At 35.4% G+C, this 21,324-nt stretch overlaps 1 protein-coding gene across 5 annotated transcripts in view; it reads left to right on the forward strand.

The window, feature by feature from the left end:
• LOC124305957 (calcium-transporting ATPase sarcoplasmic/endoplasmic reticulum type) overlaps window positions 1-21,050 on the forward strand; it is a 34,152-nt gene extending 13,102 nt beyond the window's left edge. For 3 of the 5 annotated variants that reach the window (XM_046766011.1, XM_046766012.1, XM_046766013.1), the window contains exons 3-13: window positions 2,183-2,200; window positions 8,172-8,254; window positions 8,553-8,939; window positions 9,588-10,075; window positions 10,168-11,173; window positions 11,297-11,517; window positions 11,681-11,816; window positions 11,915-12,067; window positions 12,162-12,295; window positions 12,456-12,573; window positions 12,674-13,595. In XM_046766011.1, coding sequence (XP_046621967.1) covers window positions 2,183-2,200; window positions 8,172-8,254; window positions 8,553-8,939; window positions 9,588-10,075; window positions 10,168-11,173; window positions 11,297-11,517; window positions 11,681-11,816; window positions 11,915-12,067; window positions 12,162-12,295; window positions 12,456-12,573; window positions 12,674-12,874 — 2,945 coding nt within the window. In that variant the 3' untranslated portion in view covers window positions 12,875-13,595. Of the gene's footprint in view, window positions 1-2,182; window positions 2,201-8,171; window positions 8,255-8,552; window positions 8,940-9,587; window positions 10,076-10,167; window positions 11,174-11,296; window positions 11,518-11,680; window positions 11,817-11,914; window positions 12,068-12,161; window positions 12,296-12,455; window positions 12,574-12,673; window positions 13,596-19,478 lie in introns of those variants that run through there. The other 2 variants (XM_046766015.1, XM_046766014.1) reach the window with 2 other exon arrangements.
• The last annotated feature ends 274 nt before the right edge of the window (window positions 21,051-21,324 follow it).

The raw sequence follows: 21,324 nt of genomic DNA on the forward strand, positions 1-21,324 counted from the left end.
CGTAACGAAATATTGGGGAAAAAATCATTATTTTCTATTTCTATATTTCTAATTTTACAAATGATTTTTTAAGAAACTAAGATTTCCAAATATTTTTGTATCGTTTTGTTGAGATTTACGGAATTTCAAAGAATTCCAAAATCTCGAACCAACTGTTTTTCCTCAGTATAAATCGTTACGATAACCTTACTAACTTCAATATGACGATTACAAAGGAAAAATGAATACATAACCATCGTAAAATAGTGGAGAAATATTATTGTATAATGTGGTTCGTATAAATATACCGTCACACGCGTAAAAATTGATTTTCAGTTTACTTTGGCAAAGTTCACATCGCTCTATGTATATATATATATATATATATATATATATATATACGCTAAACTATACTAATGAAAATCGAATTAGACGGAGGACAGGTTTGTAATACTGAAAACTACACAGGCGATCTATAAACCTCTGTTCTTACAGTAAATACAAAACTTGTATAATAACCTTCTGGCATCTTTTTATTACAATGTATACACGCAAGGATTATTTTACATGCGTTACTGACAAATTGACACATAGCCTATATGCAATTTCTCTCAAGCATACATTTTCATTTTTTCTCTTCCAATACATTAATATTATTATTTAATACAGGGGGGAAAAAAATTATGAAAATAATTCAGTAGTGAAAAACAAATTCATACATATTTTCGATTCTAATACGTTCGCGTTGCAATTATTATTTTTCAAAATTCAATACGCCTGTTTATTTCAATAGATTATAAAAAAAAAGAAAATCTACTTTACAATTTTTCTGTTGACTGTTTTAAGCGAATCGTTTATTCGATGTATTGTTTGTAAATGATTTTTAAGACAAATTACAAAGTTGCTGGAAGTAGTTTCATTGCGAGAGGCGTGATTACGCATTATGGACTGTAACTTGCGGTTCGCCTCTGATTCTCTCACAAATCCGTCAAGTATCACTGAAGAAGAAAAAAATCTTACACGTACACGTGTAAATAAACCGGAAAGTGGAGTCGCCTCGTAGTTAAAAAATTGCGGTGCACGTTGCTTCCTGTTTTACTTTCCGCTTGTATGCAAGACGCTTGCATGCACGTTTATGTTGCACATTTACACTCTACGCGTAATTACAAGGAAACGAGTGGCTGTCTGATCGTGAGTTTCTCAGAGATAGCATACAAGAAGCGATGTGACTGCGCTGAACCGCTACGTTGAAAAGGAATGCGATGTAGAATAAAACATGCAAGAACAAAATAAAAAACGCGTCTAGGTATTAAAATAGGATTCTATATACGCGCAAGGAAGTTGGTGAAAAAAAGTTGAGTGAAGAAAAGAAATTAAATGGGGAGGAACTAAAAAGAGCGGAAAAAATAGAGAGGGAGGGAGAGAGATTGAGACGTGCATGCGTTACAAGTTACTCGCAAGATTGACGGGTGTATATTTATTTATTTCATCTCTGTAAAAGCACGTGCATCATTTATGAAAGAAAGAGGCACAGACTTAATGAACAAAAAACACACGCTTATGAATTCAAACGCTCGTTGTTGGCGATTGAAAATGAAATTTTTACGGTGCTTACGATTGTAGAATCAGTCGCTTCTGCATTTTGTTGAACTGGGAGAAAGTTCCCGCTCTTCGAATCTACTTCGAGAAGTATTCGTCCGTCAGCGCCATCTCGCGACGAAAATGAGAGCTAATTAATCAAACGCCCCCTTTCTCACTTCTTTGAAAACAATATTTTTTTTTTCTTTTTTTTTTTTTTAATTTTATTTCTATTCAAGTTGAGAAAAGAAAAATTCACCCGGGCATAAATTTGTTACACGACAAATATTTGTTTGTAAATAAATATCAAGGAAATTAATCGGAGGAAAGTTGCGAGTCGATCGATATGTCGCGAAAGAATTCTTTCTATACATATATACTTATGCAATTTATATGCTGGTATATAACTATGTGTACCAATTAGTTACAGTATGTTTACTTGGTCGTTTTTATACGCCCGTATTTCTGTACATAAAAGCTGCTTTTGATAGTTAATATTATTTTTCATCAGGTCAAACTCGATCTGTCACGTCCATAGCCTATATTTCCGTAAAAGTGTACGTTATGTATTATATAACGAGTATGCAACTTATAACTGACGCTTTCCTTTCTCTTTCTGTTTCAGAACTGCCAGCTGAGGAGGGTAAGTGAAAAAAAAAAAACAGCAATTTATGTTTATTGTGTACATGATAATCATTCGGATTTCGGATAAACGGAAAATGAATCAACCTTTTTTTTTTTTTTTGTATGTACATCGAATATGTTCATCTATGTATCTCTGTACGTATGCATTCGTTCAAGTTTCATCTGCGTACAAGAAAAATCTCCACGAAAATGTTCGGAGAGAATTTTTTACTCGGGTACAACAAATCTCAAAGGATAATAAGAGACAAGGGATAAAAAGTGAAAAAAAGTAAACGAGAAAAAAAAAATGTTGTAGAAAATAGAAATAAACCAAATGAAACGGCAACAGAGCGCAGAAAATAAAGAAACTGTAATAATTTATCGATTATACGAATTATATAACGATTAGAATCTCCGCCACAGGCAATGGATATGTACAATAGAGTAGTTTTTATTTTTTACTTTTTCGAATTTGGACTTGTCCGCCACCCAGGTTAGTTCCAAATACATGAATAAGAATCCCCTCCAAAGCACAGATCTCTCTTTTATCTCAACCCTAAACCCTCGCGCAAGAGCCGTGAAGTTTGTCATTTAAAATATTACACACGTTTTTACTACATTTTCAGTATATATTTCCTCCCAGGAAGAATTGTTTGTGCAATAAAGAAAAAAAAAAAACAAAAATCAGTCACTGCGTGAAATCAGTGAGCATTAATTCTAATATTGAATAAAGATATCAAGCATTGTCTGTGGATCGTTGTTACGTCAGCTGTATCCGATTAGAATTGAGCTTTTTTGTGAGTTTCACACCAGTGGACGATTTTTCCATTTACTGTGTTGATATTAATTTTGTCAAATAGTAGCATCAATGCTGATTGATTTTTCTACAAATAGTTACTCCCATGATCAAATATATGTACACAGTGTACTAAAATTTAAGTAAAAATATGTATATCTTAAATGGCAAACTTCACAAACCTTGCTCTCTTGTGCTTTTCGTGGTTTTCGAAACCTACTCGTGCTTTCGCGGAGATTACGATTCATTTGTTTGGAATCAATTTGAGGGGAGGGGGTCCATATCAAATTTCGAAAAATTCCAAAATACGGATCGCCCTAGTAATGTCACGTATAATCATTACACGGCCAACCTGTGCGAAGCAAGCTTGTGCTTTCCGCACTTGTGGGTGATCTTCCAAACAAACACACGAGTAATTTACGCTCTCTCGCATGTGTCCTGCGTCCTATATAGACACGCGCATACGGGTATATATGGAGCATTCCACGTCAGATTAACCTGACCAAAAGCCTGACCTCTCGTAATTTGTTTAAACTTTGTGATAACCTTCCGTTACTTGTCGATAATATTTGTGATTATTCAAAGATTATTATTCGTCGACGGTCAGACGTTAGCGTTCTGTATAAAATGTATGCGGAAATTGGGAATATCCGAAGTTTAATTGAGTATAACTCGAAAATTATTACCAAGAAAATACGCAGAAATTTATCGAGGCCGCTGAAATTTCATGAAAACTCAAAAACTATTAGTCTTTGAAATTTTTCTAAACGGTTAAATTTTTTCGATAAAAATTTCACAGGACATATTTCCTCTGTTATTGTTCAAAAACTTCTCCCATGTAAAGTTCATCATGGGTCAGGATTTCGTTTCAAAGCTGTAAATTTTTTCCGAATTGTTTTCTAAGAAAAAAATAAATAAATAAATAAAAGATGTTTATTGTTATTGTTGTTATTATTGTTATTATTATTTTGTTCCGAAATATTCTCGACGACCAACAGAAATTTTTCACAAAGTTTATACTAAATTTGAGATGGTCAGGTCGATCTGACGTGGAATGCCCGATATATTGTATCATACTCGCGTGTACAAGCATAGGTGTTGTTGCGTGTACCGGAGAATTTGGCCTCAAATTGATACGCGCCGCTGTTATGGATCCGTGAAAACGATCGGATAGACAAGCCGAGCCAAGCCAAACTTATAAACCAAACTAAACGAAAGGAAAGGAAACGAAACGAAACTAAACTAAACTAAACCAAGCCACCGGCGGCCCGCCGCACAGCCGCAACAAATTTTCGTCTCTAATATCTTCCCGTGCATGCTGTGAATATATATATATATATATATGTATATATGTATATATGTACACACACACGCACACACACACATGAACAAGTACGTTCAAACCTACGTCAAAGCCGACCGTCCGCGCTTCGGTTTTAACGGTGAAATTCTGCAGCCATCCCTAAATTTGTGATCCAACGATTATTCGGTGACGTTGCTGCAGCTATATATAATGGCAGGCGGCTCTTCAGAGTGCTTCAGAGCACTGGTGTGCAGCCAAATCCGTTATACGGTTCACGTGTACGTAATTACGTTACCTATCTCTGCTGCACAGCTGACAAGAGACTCGTCGTGTATCGGGGGGGTGGGTGGGGGAGAATTTGTTTGAAAATCCGAATGGCTGCCAGGTACAGGAAACATTTCCGCCGAAAAGGGTTGCGCGACGTACGGCGGGTGAAGTTTCTAGTTTTGTTCTTTTATTTTTTATTTTTATTATTTTCACTAATTTTTTTTTTTTTTCATCCTCTCTCTTAATTCACTACACGTACAGTCATCGGGCTATTTTCTCAATCTAATTTTTTTTCACCTCGATCGTAGTAAGATACGGTTTCGGATACGAAACGAAGATTGGTCTGCATTTTTTTTTTTTTTTTTCACAAATGTATAATCAAAAAATTTTTTCCGATGTAATGTATTTTCTTTCAACCATCGCGATAGAGTTTGACGTATCGATTCGAGTAAATAAAATTCCCTGTTGGACTGAAAGAATGTGGGAAACGAAGGGAAACAAAACTGCACAAATTTCTATTTTCATTAACCGGTAAATTTAACAATAAAAATTGTGATTAAAATCTGCACATTAGAAGACACTTGAAGGCGAAATTTCATATAGCTGATTGTCAAAAAAAAAAAAAAAAAAAATAATTAAACTTTGTTCGACTTACACGCTTTACAACAACATGCTGCAAGTGTTTGCGCAAAAAACCTAATTTTTTTTTTTTTTTTTGTCACTTCCCACTTACTTTCTTTCCTTAGCGCCCGTGTTTATTATTTTCTTGGCAGTAAAATTCACGTAGCCGAAATTAAATGACATTCGCAGAGTTTTTACTGCAAGAATTACCAAACCAGAGTTAGCCAATTGTGGCTGACGGGTGTAACAAAATTTTTGGCAAGATTATAAGAGTCGGTACACAGAGTCGACCTCTATTACAGACCCCGCTTGCAGAAAGTAAGTGTTGAAATTTGACTCTAAGTCTCCCGTAACAATAGACTCTTGAAATTTGTTACCCGTAGAGAAGTTAATGAGTTGCGATGCTGAAAATTTCAGCGATTCTTACAGAGCTTTGTCGGCAATCGGAGAATCTTTAAGTAAAGGGGTAAAAAAATACAAAAACAAAAAAAAATCAAACACGATATAAAACAGCTTTACGTGCAATCGTGGTTGATAGATTTGGTTTCTTTCTTTCTTTCTTCTTTTTTTCATTTATTGTTTCAAATTTCATGAAGTGAAAACGAAGAAATATGTTTCTATTTCTATATCCGTTTTCGCGTTACAAATTTCCTGTACTGCTATTGTACAATGGAAATCAATCCAATCATATCCAACCTTCGCTACTTTGTCTCTCACTACGGTATTAAAGGACCTTTCATAGGCCACCGGCTGTAACAGGCTTAACGGGGATTCAATTAGTGGTTGCTAGAAGCAGCTACAAACGTTCATTTTAATAGTCGAAATTCATTTTTTCATTAAAACACGTTTATATTTCCATGTAATATACACATACGCGAAGGTATTTCGACGAATTGAATTTTTATTCCGTACTGCGGAACTGTACATCAACGGAAGATTACTAAATACTTGATTCTCAATTTATAATTATATATATTTTACTCGTCTTTCTTCTGTTGCGATATTCGAAACTCGAAAAGTATGATTAAAAAAATAATAACAATAATAATAATCATAAATGAAAAGCAATCGTACACGTGTTCGAAGATCACGTAATTAATTAAAATTGAAGATATTTGGTTATCCTTCGACGAGTTGCCAACTTATGCTTCTCACGCTCTGGATGTTTCATTGAATAGCGGATATAATCCGGTCCCTTACATAATATACGTATACGTATACAGTTTAGTATACAATGTATTAGGCTTATCAAACTAGGCCACATTAACAACCATCGTGCAGATCGCCGCCTTCAGCTCACATGCCACCTTATTAAATACTCGTTCGATAATTATGCGTTTTTATAAGTTTTTATACGTATTATAATACCCATTTTGTGAAGAAGAAAAAAAGAGAGAAAGAAAAAGAATTTCAACTTAATAACCGGTGAAAAATATGTCTTTCGTACATTTACCTTATTATTATTGTTATTGTACGCCTGTATAATTTTACCTATTACATCGTATGTCTGTAGTATACCGAAATAATTTTTATACGGAATATTAAAGTTGCGGAGGTTTATTTATTTATTTATTTTTTTTTTTTTTGTTGAAATTCGATGACCCCGTTCTTTTCCCATAGTTAATTATTGTTGTACACCTGTATAGCAATAATATAAATTCACAACGGTATTTGCACAAGAACGTGTCATTGTAAAATACGTATAGTTGTATATACGCCGTCGTCTCGTTTCTTGAGTTTAATCACCGCTGGTTTAAAATATTATACACCTATACGAGACTAGAATTCAACGTTTCTGTTTGCCACTCTTGTATATATATATATATATATATATATATATATATATATATATATATATATATGTATGTATGTATGTATATATATACCTACGGATAGGTTTATATCTGTTTACGTGACACGCTTGACGATATGCAGTGCGTATATGTATGCGGTACCTAAAGTAAATTTCGAAGAAAAAAAAAAAAAAAAAGCTCAAAACGATCGAAAATTTTCGTTTTTATTATTTTGATAGATTAAACGTAGTATTAAAGATATGTCGTATACAAAATGTAGGTATGCACGAATGATATTAAATTTTAAATCGCTTACGGTAGGAATTTCTATAGCCCCAGCATTAGCGAAGTTACGTGTGTGTGAATATGCATATATACATATATGCTGTAAGCACACGTGCATACACACAGCATAAATCGTTGTGTTTGTTAAATATTGCGAGTGTAGAGATTCAAGGACGACTGGGAAACGTCGCGATGCCGGTGTCTTGGCTTTTAACTAATACGCTCAAGTGCCTCTGTAATCATATCGCTAGTGCATACTATGACCGAACATAACTATATATATATATATATGTATGTATATATATAATCGTAGAACAGCGTTTCGTTTAGGCACGGTAAGTATTTGTCGGCGATTAGGCGATTTCACGTCGCCCTGTGATATATATGAATTGGCCGATGTGAGAGGCAGTTCTTTTATCTTTTTTTTTTTTTTTTTTTTTTACTTCTGAAAAATAAAAGGAAAAAGAATTTACAAGAATGAAACAAAAAGAAGAAAGAACGTTAACAAAACCTCGAACTTGAACGAATATTAGGTACAGAAACTGGATATATACATATGCCGACATGTATACATACATACATACATAGATGCGCGTATGCATATATATATATATATATATATATATACACACACATGCCATGTATCCATAATGAAGAAATCGAAGTGACATCAACTCTTGTTCAATATTTGGATTTTTAGTCTCGTCATACAGACATTGACTCGTATTTCGTTATAACGATTCGCTCAATTCGGTTACAATATATATATATATATATATATATATATATATATATATATATATATATATATATACATGCATTTGAAATAAATTCCTATTCTTATACGCGTACTTAGTTTGTATTTTGTTTTTGCGTGTGTGTGTGTGTGTTTCATGAAATTTATTCTCGTTTTATTGTATTACAGGAAAATCCATCTGGCAACTCGTTTTGGAACAATTTGACGACCTTCTAGTTAAGATTCTTCTATTAGCCGCTATCATATCATTCGTAAGTGTTTTTTCGAAGCATTTGTCTCAGATATATGTGTTCTGTTTAATTTTTTCACAGAAAAACCAGTATATATATGTATATACGTAAACGTATGACCAAAAATATTTGTCACCATATTCAGCGTGGAATTTCATTGAGCAAAAAAAAATATATAAAGTCGAAATTATTATTATTATTTCTACAAGTTGAAACAATTGCTTGACTTGCAATAAGGAGTTGTGAAATGAAAATAAAAAAAAGTGACACATATTCAAACGTGTATTGTATATGATCTACGAATTATTTTTTTTTACAGGTTCTAGCTTTATTTGAAGAGCACGATGACGCGTTCACGGCATTCGTCGAGCCCTTCGTTATTCTCCTTATTCTTATCGCGAACGCCGTTGTCGGTGTTTGGCAAGAACGTAACGCCGAATCCGCGATTGAGGCGCTCAAAGAGTACGAACCTGAAATGGGAAAAGTTGTCCGAGGTGACAAATCTGGTGTACAGAGGCTCAGGGCAAAGGAAATTGTACCTGGTGATATAGTCGAGGTATCGGTTGGTGACAAAATACCGGCTGATATTCGTCTCACTAAAATCTACTCAACTACACTAAGGATTGACCAGTCCATTCTCACCGGTGAATCAGTTTCCGTCATCAAACACACCGAGGCCATCCCAGACCCACGTGCTGTCAATCAGGTTTGTACATCGCTTGTTGTATTGAAACTTTCGATAAATCGATACTCGATGGGGATGAAATTGCCACTTCTGTCCTGTCTTACAATTAGCCACTCCGTCATCCCTTTTTTTTTCCTACCTCAGAACTTTTCCCTGTATCGAAATTAGCTCTGATCGTGATTTTTCAACTGTCCAAGTACCGCTACTTGACATTGATTTAACTCTAATCGAAAAATTCCGAACTCTTTAATGTTTGGTGAGAAAGAAATGTGAAAAGAAAAAGAAATAACTATGGATTTTTATTGTGAGACGTCGCTGAGTTTGTTCTTGTATTGATATTTCACTTACATTCGGTAAAAATCGTCATTCTTTACGATATTGTTGTTTATAACGTTTGTGTGACGAAATATCGAAGAAAGAATTAACAATTTTAATATGACCGAAGGAGTTACGCTTACAAAATATGGCTATGGTTTTTTCTAGATCTTATAGGTATAGTTTATCGCTTTTTAATAAACCACTTCAAAAAATTGAGATAAAAATTACTTCCCAATAAAAATGCATAGTTGAATTGAGGTTTTGAATTTCAAACCTCGTGATTCTTATCTCCAATAGTTGAGAAGCTCGTTTTTCTTGACTAACATTTTTGTCATATTTTTCTTTGTTCAGGATAAGAAGAACATTTTGTTCTCCGGAACTAACGTAGCCGCTGGAAAGGCGCGAGGCGTTGTAATTGGAACCGGATTGAATACCGCCATTGGTAAAATCCGTACCGAGATGTCGGAAACCGAGGAAATCAAGACGCCGCTTCAGCAAAAACTCGACGAGTTCGGTGAACAATTGTCGAAGGTAATTTCGGTGATTTGCGTCGCTGTCTGGGCGATCAATATCGGTCACTTCAACGACCCGGCTCACGGAGGATCATGGATCAAAGGTGCCATCTACTACTTCAAAATTGCCGTCGCCCTTGCCGTCGCTGCTATTCCCGAAGGTCTTCCGGCCGTAATCACGACTTGTCTTGCCCTCGGCACTCGTCGTATGGCCAAGAAAAATGCCATCGTACGGTCACTTCCGTCCGTAGAAACCCTCGGTTGCACCTCCGTCATCTGTTCCGATAAAACCGGTACCTTGACCACCAATCAGATGTCCGTCAGCCGGTAGGTGGTATCTCTGATATATCGTTGAGCCACACTATGAAATTGGTTACGTTGTGAAATTTTTTGTGAAAATTTGACGTGAATTGTTTCAGCATGTTCACATTCGAAAAAATTGAGGGTAACGACAGCAGCTTCCACGAGTTCGAGATAACCGGATCGACCTACGAGCCGATCGGTGAGATATTCCTCAAGGGTCAGAAGATAAAGGGTAACGATTTCGAGACGCTCCACGAGATCGGAACGATATGCATAATGTGCAACGACTCTGCAATCGATTTCAACGAGTTCAAACAGGCCTTCGAGAAGGTCGGCGAGGCGACGGAAACCGCGCTTATCGTTCTAGCCGAGAAGGTTAATCCCTTCGGCGTTTCGAAGGCCGGCCTGGACCGTCGTGCATCGGCTATTGTAGTCAGGCAGGACATCGAGACCAAGTGGAAGAAGGAGTTCACCCTGGAATTCTCCCGCGACCGCAAGTCCATGTCATCCTACTGCGTCCCCCTGAAACCGTCTAAACTCGGCACCGGACCAAAACTCTTCGTCAAGGGAGCACCGGAGGGTGTCCTCGACAGATGCACCCACGCCCGTGTCGGAACCCAGAAGTTCCCACTGACATCGACCCTCAAGAACCGCATTCTCGAACTCACCAGGCAATACGGAACCGGACGCGACACCCTCCGTTGTCTCGCTCTCGCGACCGCCGACCACCCAATGAAACCCGACGACATGGACCTCGGCGACTCTACCAAATTCTTCACCTACGAAAAGGAACTCACATTCGTCGGTGTCGTTGGTATGCTTGACCCGCCCCGAAAGGAGGTATTCGACTCGATTGTAAGATGCCGTGCAGCCGGTATTCGCGTAATCGTTATCACCGGTGACAACAAGGCAACCGCTGAAGCTATCTGCCGACGCATCGGCGTTTTCGGCGAGGACGAAGACACCACCGGAAAGTCATACTCTGGTCGTGAATTCGACGATCTTCCTCTGTCCGAACAAAAGGCCGCATGTGCCAGGGCCAGGCTCTTCTCCCGTGTCGAACCTGCGCACAAGTCTAAGATCGTTGAATTCCTTCAGGGAATGAATGAAATCTCTGCTATGGTTAGTTTTTTGTTTGTTTTTTTATCGTTCATTTTTTAGGGGTTTGAATTTTGCGAATACGCGCTTCATCGGTGATTCGTTTCATAACGCTCTTTATTTTTTTCTCTCAATCCATGATTACAGACTGGTGACGGTGTCAATGACGCTCCGGCCCTGAAGAAGGCTGAAATCGGCATTGCCATGGGATCTGGTACCGCTGTCGCTAAGTCCGCTTCTGAAATGGTATTGGCTGACGACAACTTCTCATCTATCGTCGCTGCCGTTGAGGAGGGTCGTGCTATCTACAACAACATGAAACAGTTTATCCGTTATCTCATTTCGTCCAACATTGGTGAAGTCGTAAGGTAAGGAAACTCTGTATGAAAGATTGAAGAGTTGCTTTTAACAGCAGTTGTAGTCCTGAAAATCCCGAGAATATCGTCAGATCCACGTATTCTGTTACCCGATATCGCCGCAAAATGATAAACATCAGAGCACATTGCAAAGAAAATACCATACGTTTTGTAGTATTTTCCTCACCGCCGCCCTCGGTCTTCCGGAAGCATTGATCCCCGTTCAGCTCCTTTGGGTCAACTTGGTAACAGACGGTCTTCCTGCCACCGCGCTCGGTTTCAATCCTCCAGATCTCGACATCATGGACAAGGTGAGTTTTAAATTTTAGTAAATAAACTTTGTCATCTTGAAGCGAGCTTGCGTCTTAGCAGCAGGTCCGAAAATTTCTTCACGTAAACGCGCTTTCAGCCCCCGCGCAAGGCTGACGAGTCCCTCATTTCCGGATGGCTGTTTTTCCGCTACATGGCTATTGGTGGATACGTCGGTGCTGCTACCGTTGGAGGTGCTGCATGGTGGTTCCTGTACAGTCCCCACGGACCTCAGATGAACTACTACCAGCTGGTAAAGAGAAACCGGATCCAGAGAATACTGATACTTGTCATTGATTGTCGTTGAGTTTATTTTTTTATCATCATTTGTAATAATTATTTCACAGACGCATCACTTGGCCTGCATCGGCGGTGGCGATGAATTCAAGGGTCTTGACTGCAAAGTCTTTACCGATCCTCATCCCATGACAATGGCTCTCTCGGTTCTCGTTACCATTGAGATGTTGAACGCTATGAACAGGTACGAATTTTCTTTTTACTTATTGTTTGTAATTGCGTGTGTTTTTCAGTCGGAAATTTGTCTCACGTTACATGAACAGGACGATACACATCCAAGAGTAATTCTTCGATGCCCAAACCAATAAATCAACAATCGTGAATATCTTTTCATTTCTCTACAGCTTGTCCGAAAACCAATCTCTGATCTCCATGCCTCCATGGTCGAACCTTTGGCTGATCGCCTCGATGGCTCTTTCTTTCACACTCCATTTCGTCATCCTCTACGTCGACGTACTATCCGTGAGTTGATGAAAACAAAAAAAAGTGAAACATAAAAATGCTAATTGGATAAAACTTGAAAGAATATGTGATTAATGAAATATTAATTATTGTATTTCAGTCCGTGTTCCAAGTGTGCCCCTTGACCCTGGACGAATGGATCACCGTAATGAAGTTCTCCATTCCAGTGGTACTTCTTGATGAAACCCTGAAGTTTGTCGCCAGAAAAATCACAGATGGTGAGAACCCAATATACACCGTGCATTGGATTGTACTGATGTGGGCTGTGTTCTTTGGAGCGATACTAGTTTCTCCAATCTAGATAAAATAAAAATAAAAAAAAAAAAAAAAAAACAAAAACAGCAAAAAAAAAAAAATCAAACAGAAAAGAAAAGAAAAAAAACCTCGTCTAATATTAGTTGATCAATAATAATAATAATAATAATAATGTTTCTTTTTCCCGTGGGGGTAACGTTCATAAATAACTGAATTACCTGGACTTGCAGTTGCATTTAATATTGAACTTCCCCCATGGCACGGGAGAAGTGACGAAATGAAAGAGAGAAAAAAAAAGCAAAAGAAAAAATAACCAACAACCACAAAAAGAGATATATATATATATATATATATATATATATGCGTATATGAAACATATATACATATATAACAATAATTAATAATAATGAATTATTAACGAAGTGTGTTTAAGTGAGATTTTTAACAAGTTTTTGGACTGCTGCGCATGGTGTTAGTCAGTGCAATCATAACCGTGCGTCGTTACTAAATGCTCCCACGATGTCCCCCTGCCCTTCTTCTCCCCCTGTAGACAACAGCGTTACCACAACCGTCGCCATAAATTCTACCAACTCCAGTGGCTCCAAGTGTTTTTGAATATTCTACCGTTATTCAAGAATCATGATTTTTAAATTATTTTATACAAGTGCCTTTTTAAGCATTAACGTATGTAAATCGTAGCCAACTGACCTCAGTATTGATTCCGATGACACGATTTTCTGATAATACTGATTAAAAGAAGAGAAAAAGAAAAAAAAGAAAAAAAAAATGAAACGAGAAAAGAAATAAAAATTCACCGCACGTCAACAAGCAATGCACTTAGTTTCGTCACAACACTTGGTGTGGGTGCATTACATTTAAAAAAAAAAGTTCAGTTTTATTTTTTTCCCCTTATGTGTTCGTAACTTGTGCACGCTGACTAATTGCGCATGCTGACTCCATCGACATTTTACCGTTTCACGAATCGAACTGTGAATACGAATTCAATGGTAAATTATGTTCACATTCGTTGCCCGGTCGAATTTATCAAAGCAATTTTTCTTCACATAGACAATTAATTAATTGCAACGGTAATCAGTGCATTGCATTGTAGAGTAGAATTGTAGATTACACACACACACACACACACACACACACACATTATATACAACCTATCACATAGTAGATCATTTCCCCCCTTATTTTTTTCATTATTTGTTACGCGTAAAAAGCAAATAGGTATATTCCATTGCTAATTTGAGGTATTTCCCATTTTATGCGTAAAGAAGGTAAACGAAAAAAATCAAATGTACATACCAATACATTATTGTTATTATTATTATTCCTATTATTATTATTATTATTCCTATTATTATTATAGGTATGTTGAGATATTAGTGACATAATTTTATTATTTATATTAATGCTTAGGGTTGAAAAGTTATTTTTCAAATACACAAAGTGGTAGATTTAATTAGCGAAAAGAGTGTAGGAGAATATAATTGAATGAAGGAAAAATTACCATCAAAAACAAAAAATAAAAAGCAGAGTTGCTTTTTTTTTTTTTTACAAAAGTGTCGATGGAGAGGTAGATAGGAAATACATACATGTAGATTAACTCGTGTTTTCTCACTTTTGCATCTGTTGTTCCTCACTCACAATCTTCACACAATCATCTGTGTTTACGTTGAACTGAGTTTATCTTTTTTCCCTTCTAATTCGAACTAATTCCAGTGGTGATAATTATTTTCGTACATTCATAGGTATATCTGCCCTTTTGTAAATCCCAAAATTTCTCTCTTTCTTTCATTTACAGCTTTGTGATTGACAATTACACGTACATGTATATATATGTGTGTGTGCATTAACATTCACAGTACCAGGTTTGCCTGCACCTTCGAGGAAGAAGCTGAAATCGGAGTAGTAAACGTCGGGAGTATCAACATTTCGAAAGTATTGCAAGATAAATTATGTGCATGGGGAATTGGATTGAAGATGTTTCCACGGACACACTATTCGTAACGTGTCTTCCTTCACTCCCTCACCCAGAGCTTTTGTGCATGTTCGTTACACGCTTAATGTAGTTGCACCTCTGTCACCTACAGACACCCATTCCTAAATAATTGTTCGAAATTACCATTACCAAATAATTCAATCATCTAAATTAACGATTAACAACTAAGTGACATTGTTATTCAACGTAACTAATTAGTTTATGTGGATTTTACGTTATGTATACGATGATATTTGTGTGGGTGTGAGTGCGCGTGTGTATGCACATCTATTGGCAATGCCGATTCGATGTTACGTAAACGTAATTTTTGTATTTTTATCCAATTTCGTTATCGACGGGGCACCAATAACCCTTTGAACATGATTAGCAGAGAAATCCTTGGACCAAGATTTGTAGATTCCTACTCATCGAAGCGCTCAGAGCGAGGAAGAGACGATATTTGAATATTGATAACGTATGATTTCGCTGATAAAAATTACCTATATTCATTCACCCTACGCAAAAAAGACAGTGTTACCATTGATTGACTTTTATCTGTTCAGAGTTTTGTTTACAATTTTTTGAACAATTCTCAACGATTCAGACGGTCTCAAACTTTGACCACGGATTGGATTATTATTATTATTTTTGAATAACTAACAACGTGTATCGAATTAATTGTGAACGGTGTAAGATGCAAAAGTAGAGAATGTGCAAAACTGGGGTCTACTAAGGGTACAAAAAAAAAAAAAAAGAAAAAAAAAGAGTGAAAGAGAAAGAGGGATAGAGGAAGATGATCGTGTGTAAAAGAATTGTACAAACGACCTATAGGCAACGTCGTAACAATAACTTATTTTTAATTATTCTTATTTAGCCGTATACAGTTTTTGGCGGCTGTTTAATTTTTGTGAATCCGTTAGTTTTTTTTTTTTTTTCCCCTGCTCCTCGTTTTCAATATCTCTTTCCTTTTGTGCTGTGTGATAACGTAGCTGCGCCCACTATTTTGACCCTCGAAAACGCAACAAGACTGATGAGCAGTGGTTTGATATAAATAGTGGGCCAACTGCACAATCGATGATTTATCGAAGGCATTCAATGCATATATATATACATAATATTATAAAATATTGAAACGGTTTAATAATCCATCAAGATTATTAAATTATTAGATCACGACATAATAGTAATTTATATATATATATACATACATTATATATAGCATAAATAACATACTACCTATACGTTTAAAGTGAAAAGAAAGAGAATTAAAGAAAAGAAAAAAAAACAACAACAAAATCACTATACAGGTGTGTGTATAAATATAAATATATATATATATATATATATATATATATATATATATATATATACACATACATAGAATTTTGGCATAATTGAACTTAACCGGTCAAGAATGGAAAGAGTTAGTGTTGTGGACGGTACTGTTTTATTGCCGGTAAACTTATCACGCACTAATTCGGAGTGGTTGTGTTTTTAATAATACAATAACATTTGTCTATTGTGTCATCCTTATTATGTGCTACAATAACCGATTTTAAAAATCCAGTAATCGCGTCAGTTGAATATATAAATGACGTTAGGCAGAAATCGGTATCTCTGCTCGAGGTAAAAGTTATTGTTAACGGTTTGGAATCTTTTTTTTTTTCTTTCTTTTTTTTTCAACGAAAGTAGAGTTGTAATTTTTTTTTTTTTTTCTTTTTAACGCAAATCGATGTACCGTCTTGTAGACTTATCGCGAATCTCGAAAATCAATAAGTAACAATGTGTAAAACATGTAAAACATCTCGAGGAGAGATTCGACGATTCTCTGACGCGGCTACGTTCATATTAGAAGGAGAAATTTCAATTCTACTCTACTATGCTCAATTATAAGGTGAGAAACTTGTAGAAAGTTAATTAACGTCCGTTTTTTTTTATTTATTTTTTTTTTCCTTTGTTTTTTTTTTTTGTTTTTTTTTTTTGTTTTTTGTTTTATTTGGAGTGTCACTGCAATTGGCTGGGTATCGCATAATAAATAGTAAGTACTACGTTTAAACACGTTAACCCGCTGGTGTGAAACGAATGAGAAGTAACAACAATCATCCGAAGCTTTTTGACAAGGGGGAGAGATGAGAGAGGAAAGTGCGGTGTGCCATCCGATGATAATAATAATAATGTATATTTATATTAATTTAAAAGAAAAAAGGAAAACACACACATAGAGAGAACAAATATAAATACCACAGTCGCATAAAGTTTTTGTAAAGTGAGGTGACTATATAACGTGCACGGAAGAGTGACGGTTCGTATTTGGCGTTGACGCCGGAAAAACGAGTAAAAATTTGCAGGAAGTATGTCTATAACAAAAGCGTGCGATTAGGGTGACCGTTAATTTTGCACCCTTTGATTAGTCACAATTACCTGAACTAAGCCTAACCCTGAACTGAAACTTAACGACGTTCGACTTTAATGTTATTATTATTATTATTAATATTATTATTACTGTCACAAGTTCTAATTACAACGACTGGGAATAGTCGTGAGTATGGAACTCGATTGTGTAGCAACGATTTTGTTTATTTATCAATTTTATTTATCTCTAACGATGCGAGCGAACGAAGATAAATATTATAAATACTACATTTACGAATTTTGAACTGAATAATATTATAACAAGTAGAAAAGGAAGGGAATTAAAAATTAATGAAAATGATAAAGAATATGTATAATAAGAGGAAAAGGAACGAAACTGCAGAATATTATCTAATTAATTGATTGATTGATTGATTGATTGATTGATTGATTAATTAATTGGTTGATTGATACGTTACCAACTTGTTATAATAATAAAGAAAGAAACAAATCATGTGTTACTAATTGTGTGTGTTGAAAATTAATAATCGGCCATACATACATACATACATACATACCATGTCACACAAAATACTAATCTGTCGAAATTTATAATATAAATTGACCAATTTTTGGTAATGTTGAATCATCGTCAGTCACTCAGACAATATGACAGTCTGAGCACCATTATACACGTATAATACATTACATACTAACTAGACAAATTTCTCTGTAATTTTTATTTCAATTCTTGTTTTATTTTTATTTTTTTCCCCGTTTTAATCAATTTTTTTTACTTTCAACACTTCATCTCCGTTAATTTGTTGTTACTTAATATAAATGTGTATATAAATATACATATATCATATATGTAAATACTGCCACGTCCTCAAATATCAAACGTGAATTATTTCAATAAATTCAATATTGTACACAAATTATTTCTTTGCTCTACAATGACGTATCATTGTGTACAGAGTAAATTCCTTCGGTTTTATGGTATACGATAATCTTGATGCAATTGTACAAATCGTATTTGAAATTTCTTTAAATATTGTGTATTTTCGGGGTAGGACAATGAAATATAACGTTTGAAAGAACACAATGGTCTGAAAAAAAGAAAATTACGATCGTTGCGATACCTGCGATGTTAAATCACTATTGTCGAAATTTCAAGCATGCTTGTTTTTGATAGATATGTTCAAATCGATAAACCGACCGATCAAATTATACTTATACGGTGAAGAATTACCGAATTTGTACTTAAATTCGGCTGTGTTGTACATCTGCTACAGTTGGCGTTTCTCTGTAATAATTCACAACGAAAAAGAGAAACATTCGTTTTTTTTTTTTTTTTTCTTTCTTTTTTCCTTTTTTCTTTCACCACACTACCATGCCTGCTGGTTTGTCAGTTCAGTCAAATCTCCGTTCTTACTTCACCACGAAGGAAACACCGACCTGCACGTCACTCGACATTTCTGGTAAGGTAACGCACACTTTTTTGCAGTATACTTATATATATATATATATACGTTTTATTATACTAATCTACATGTATAAGACGACCATTCGTTGTTATAATTAATATATTGAATAATTTATACATGTCTCGTTGTTTCCGAATGTGTACACCTGTTTTTCTCACAACCTGTTGTATTCTGGATAATTAATTCGCAGGACTACATTTTTTTTTTTGTTTTTTTTTGTTATTCTCAATCCAGCAATTATAATAATACGTTACTCTATTCGTTTAATACGTAAAAATTGTTTCTATAACATTTGTGTCGATATTCTCGGTTTACAAAATTAGTCTCGTGCCATTTCGGTAATTGTCTTGTCCGTTAAAATTCTTCCGTCAAGCCCGATGTAAATTTATAATTTGTTTTAATCGTTGCACGATATCCGTATCCGTAACCAATGTTTCCAATACTTGTATATCCTCGGGATTCTTACGATGATAACTTATCACATCTGTTGTACATATTCACAAAGAGACACGATCAAATTACACCGGATGCAATCGACGTTATAATAGTACTATCAAAAAATCGCGTAAACACTTCCAGCCTTTATAACTATCATAGTGTGAAAAAAACTACAGCGATATACGTTCGATATCAATGAATTGGCGCATCGAGTTTAATTTAATACGATAAATTTGATCACGGACCGTTGAATATACATATTATATAAGCATAACGGATCGAAATACGCGGGATGCCAGTACTGAAATTAATTCCTACGGTATATTTATTTATCAAAACTTGTTAGGTGAACGGTAAATTGAGAGTAACAAATGTGATTACAGTTTCCCCGACGGTGGTCGTGAGGAAATAAGATGGAAGATAATCGCACAAGTGATTCGTGCAGCGACAGAGCGGACACACATCGCGCAATAAAACCTACACCAAACACCGCCGATGCAAGGCAGACATGGAATTGACAAAGAATGGGGGAAAAAAATGAAGAGAAATTCTCTGAAGAATTGATCATTCTCTATATATAAAAACACGGATGGATATATACATATATACATATACGTATATAATATATATATATATATGTGTGTGTGTGTGTGTGTATATATAGAAACAAGTACGCGTGTACAGCGAATTGTCTATACGCAGCAATGATTATTATACACGACGATGATGATAATAATAATAATAATAATCGTCAATGAATGATTCCATTGATTGCCTTCGGTGATGCACATATATGCATATATATATATATACTGCACATGATATAATACATATATACCTATATTTATATATGTATGTATATATATACGTACACATTATATATTGCCATACGAAACTAATATTAACAGAAGTGTAACGCTGTGTACACGGTGAAGGTGGCAGGCGTTTGCTGGTTTTAAAAGCGGCAGAACAGTAAATTAATTCAGACACATTGTGTATGTTGCAGTGGGTGATGTGGTCGTCGACAAGTGGGCCTAACCTACTGGTCCCCCACTGGCCTCGCGACTACTATTCCGTTATAATATCAAACATCCCATCCTGACAAACGTTATATGTGTGTTCAGCGACAGTACGATAGAGTACGGAAGACAGAGATAAACGAGGGGAGAAAAAATGTTACATTCAAGTCGAAGCCCTGGTACACGTGATATTGCATTAGCGACATCTTGGAAAATTTAACAATCGGTATATTTGATATAAAGAAAATTGATAAGCGAACAATCAAATGAAACGAAAAGAAACATCAAGGCACGCACACACACACACACACACTGACTCACTCGTTCATATGTAGTACAATTATTTACTGCACTGCTACGGATGCTAGCAAACCTAATTAGAAAAGACAACGTCGGACCTTAATTCTGTTTATACATACATACGTACACATGTATGTGTGTATACATATATGTATATATAAAACACGGCTGGAGGTGCTCGCTTGATATAATAAAGTTACACAGATTTATGTATGACAATAACGCCCCCACCCCCCACCCCCAGAGAGACTGTCCGTATTTTTGTCGGTTTTTATTTATTATCCTTTATTATCTCATCGCAGTATCCCCACCCCCCTCGCCCATTTTAGTTTTTTTTTTTTTTTTTTACCCCCTCCTCTCTCCTTTATTAATCGTTTTTATTAACAGGAAGCTGCATCACCGATTTTCCCCAAAACTTCGTTTTTAACACGTCGCAATTAGCGATTACCTTAATTCCTAACTTCACCCCTCATGTTATACTTGTACCCGTGTTACTTTAAATTCGCAATCTCTCTTATCATTGATATCACGTTTTAACCATTAATTTATTCGTTATTATCGCCTTTAGATATTTACTATAACTGTTATAAGAATAAACGACGGAAAAAAAAAAATAAATAAATAAATTTAAAAAAAAACAAAAAAAAAAAAAAAATTAAGCAGATCGAGAAGAGATGGAATGAAATTGAAGATAAAACAAACAATATAATGTAATTATTTATGAGATTGGTTGATCATGTTCTTCCTTCCCAGTTTTCAATGATAATAACAATAATAATAGTTATAATATTATTAATATTATTAATAATAAGCACCGACTAGTGAAACGATTGTTACAACTATATAATTAATATGACGAGCCGGGCATATTGAAAAAAATCATTGAATATACTACTACTGTAAAAAGAGA

This window comes from Neodiprion virginianus, chromosome 5 (genome assembly GCF_021901495.1).
Source record: "Neodiprion virginianus isolate iyNeoVirg1 chromosome 5, iyNeoVirg1.1, whole genome shotgun sequence".
Taxonomy (NCBI): Eukaryota; Metazoa; Arthropoda; class Insecta; order Hymenoptera; family Diprionidae; genus Neodiprion; species Neodiprion virginianus.